The sequence below is a fragment of the Trachymyrmex septentrionalis genome, unplaced genomic scaffold, assembly GCF_001594115.1.
Source record: "Trachymyrmex septentrionalis isolate Tsep2-gDNA-1 unplaced genomic scaffold, Tsep1.0 scaffold85, whole genome shotgun sequence".
Classification (NCBI taxonomy): Eukaryota; Metazoa; Arthropoda; class Insecta; order Hymenoptera; family Formicidae; genus Trachymyrmex; species Trachymyrmex septentrionalis.
Genome location: NW_017306038.1, coordinates 287607 through 289764, shown reverse-complemented (window position 1 = coordinate 289764; position 2158 = coordinate 287607). Strand labels below are relative to the sequence as shown.

The window sequence follows — 2158 nt, the reverse complement described above, 5'->3', positions numbered from 1 at the left end:
CGCAGATAACACGTTACATATTTTGCGTTCAATTTTTTACTCTTATCATTACGCACGCAAAACTCTTTACCATCTAATGCATTGCAAAATATACATTAATTGCGCAGTAAAAATTCAATGACAACTTTGATTATTTTTCTGTAATACTTAATCGATTTCATGTTTCTTGAATTAGTCAAATTTCTATTTCACTTTAACTTCCTCTCCCTTAACGACGTATTTTAGATTTTAAAGAAGAAAATATTATATCAATCGTAGTTACTTTATGAAATTACAATTAATTATAATTATATTAGCATTTTAAAAATATATCTACTACAATACAAATAATTCTTATTATTTAAGTAGCTTATTAAAAGCTATTAAAAACTTATCAATAATAAAAATGACGTCCATCAAGAAAATGCAACAAATAATAGATTCTAATTTTTACGAAGTATTTAATTATGGAATAAGTTGACTGAAACTTCTTGTTTTTTTACGACGAAATCTATTAACTATAATAAACAGAAGAAATATTTTTCGTCGTGTGCGATTTCTGTGTGCGACTTCTTCTATGAATTATATTGTTAATTTTACAGATAAGTATCGCATAAGTGTCCGAGCAGTTTGATATTTCCGGCTTGACCTTCGCAAGAAAAGATCTCTCATGTTTTTTTACCACCCGCATACTATTGTTATGAAATTGCAAATTCACGGATCGTGAGAACCGATTTTATCCGGTGTTATGTATATATATTTTTTAGCCAAGCGAATCACAGGTAATAATTATCATGAAATCAATATCGAAATTCTGTGCTTTCGTACGACAATTACTATCTTGGTCGTTCTTCCTCGCCCTGCATTCGCGCTTTATGGATTCAGCCAATAATTAGTCCAATGTCTCTCGTTTAACAGGGCTCGAATAGCGCTTGAAATTACACTACACCCGAGATCGTAACACGGGAATTTCAGAGAATTTTAAAGTAAACATAATAGGAAAATACCTGCAATTATTCCCTCTTTATCAGCAATGTATTGCATTCAATTGAAATTTACATGAAAACGATTCAAGATTATTTTTAAAAAATCTCATTATTCTTGCGGATTATGTCAATGCAATTAAATTTTTCCTCGTGCGGTTTACCGTATTAATAAGAAATGCAGGGGTATCGAACACATGCAGTTTTTTCTCAAATGAATAATAATTTATTCCTATATTCAGGTAAATCTAATCAGGCACCTTTTGTTGCGTTAATACATTTTTTTAATAATCTTTATCAGATTATTTCTATAAAATTGTTCGTGTCACCGAATTCTGTGATTGAATACATTTTCTCTGATTACTTAACATCCGATCATTAACTTTAATTCTGTTGCTTATCTTATGAAAGAATTAATGTAGATATGTATAAACATATACATATTTATTTACAACACTTATATAACTAGCTGATCTTGGACTTAAAAATAAGATTAGTTTGCAGATTTCCATGGTAATTGCAATAATTTTCATAACAATGGAAAACGATCTAATATTTTTGCAAACGTATGAAAATGTATTCTATAAAATATGTTCAATTCGCTTCGAAAAGAACACGTACCTTAATAAATACAGTTAACATGTAGACGATGATAATAGTCAGCATCACGCATCGATTGCGGATTAGTCTTCGGCGATTATCCATTGTCTTTTGAATTCTATTCTTCGTGCTTGCCACTTCAATCAAAATCACTTCTTTTTTTTTTCGAAAATTACGATATATTCATAACTTCATCTACATCAGGATATATTCAAATGAGAACAATAATCCCACGCTTTGATTTAGAGAGGGAAAACAGAACAGTTTACGATTGAATTAACGCGAACGCGGATAGAACGATTTTTATGGCACTCAGAGTTTAGGATAAGATATTTATTTCTATGTGAGCCAAGAATAAAATTCGTCCAGCTGATCGTTGTAATGTTACCTCGGTGGAGGTTCAACGTGAATTGAAAGGAGTGCATCGGTGCAGCTGTTACTGTTGAACACGCGCCCGGTCACGTGGCCCTTCGTGTCCCTCTCCGCCTTTAGGATTCGGATCAAGTCATCTAACATTCGAATTTTTGTAGAGAGACCATATATATGTAGATAGACTGTTAGATACGCTGATACACTATTGCGGCACTCAGGCTCTG

General features: G+C 31.9%; 2 protein-coding genes across 3 annotated transcripts in view; one reads left to right on the top strand and one right to left on the bottom strand.

Moving 5' to 3' along the window:
- LOC108755163 (tumor necrosis factor receptor superfamily member 4-like) overlaps positions 1-2158 on the bottom strand; it is a 19979-nt gene that overhangs the window by 7665 nt on the left and 10156 nt on the right. The window contains exon 1 of one of the 2 annotated variants that reach the window (XM_018498017.1): positions 1584-1881. The exons of the other annotated variant lie outside the window; for it this stretch is intronic. Within the exon in view, the coding sequence (XP_018353519.1) occupies positions 1584-1667 (84 nt within the window). The 5' untranslated portion in view covers positions 1668-1881. Of the gene's footprint in view, positions 1-1583; positions 1882-2158 lie in introns of those variants that run through there. 2 annotated transcript variants of the gene reach the window in all.
- The window catches only part of LOC108755162, a 10757-nt gene that overhangs the window by 1214 nt on the left and 7385 nt on the right, over positions 1-2158 (top strand). The gene's annotated exons all lie outside the window — the stretch shown is intronic.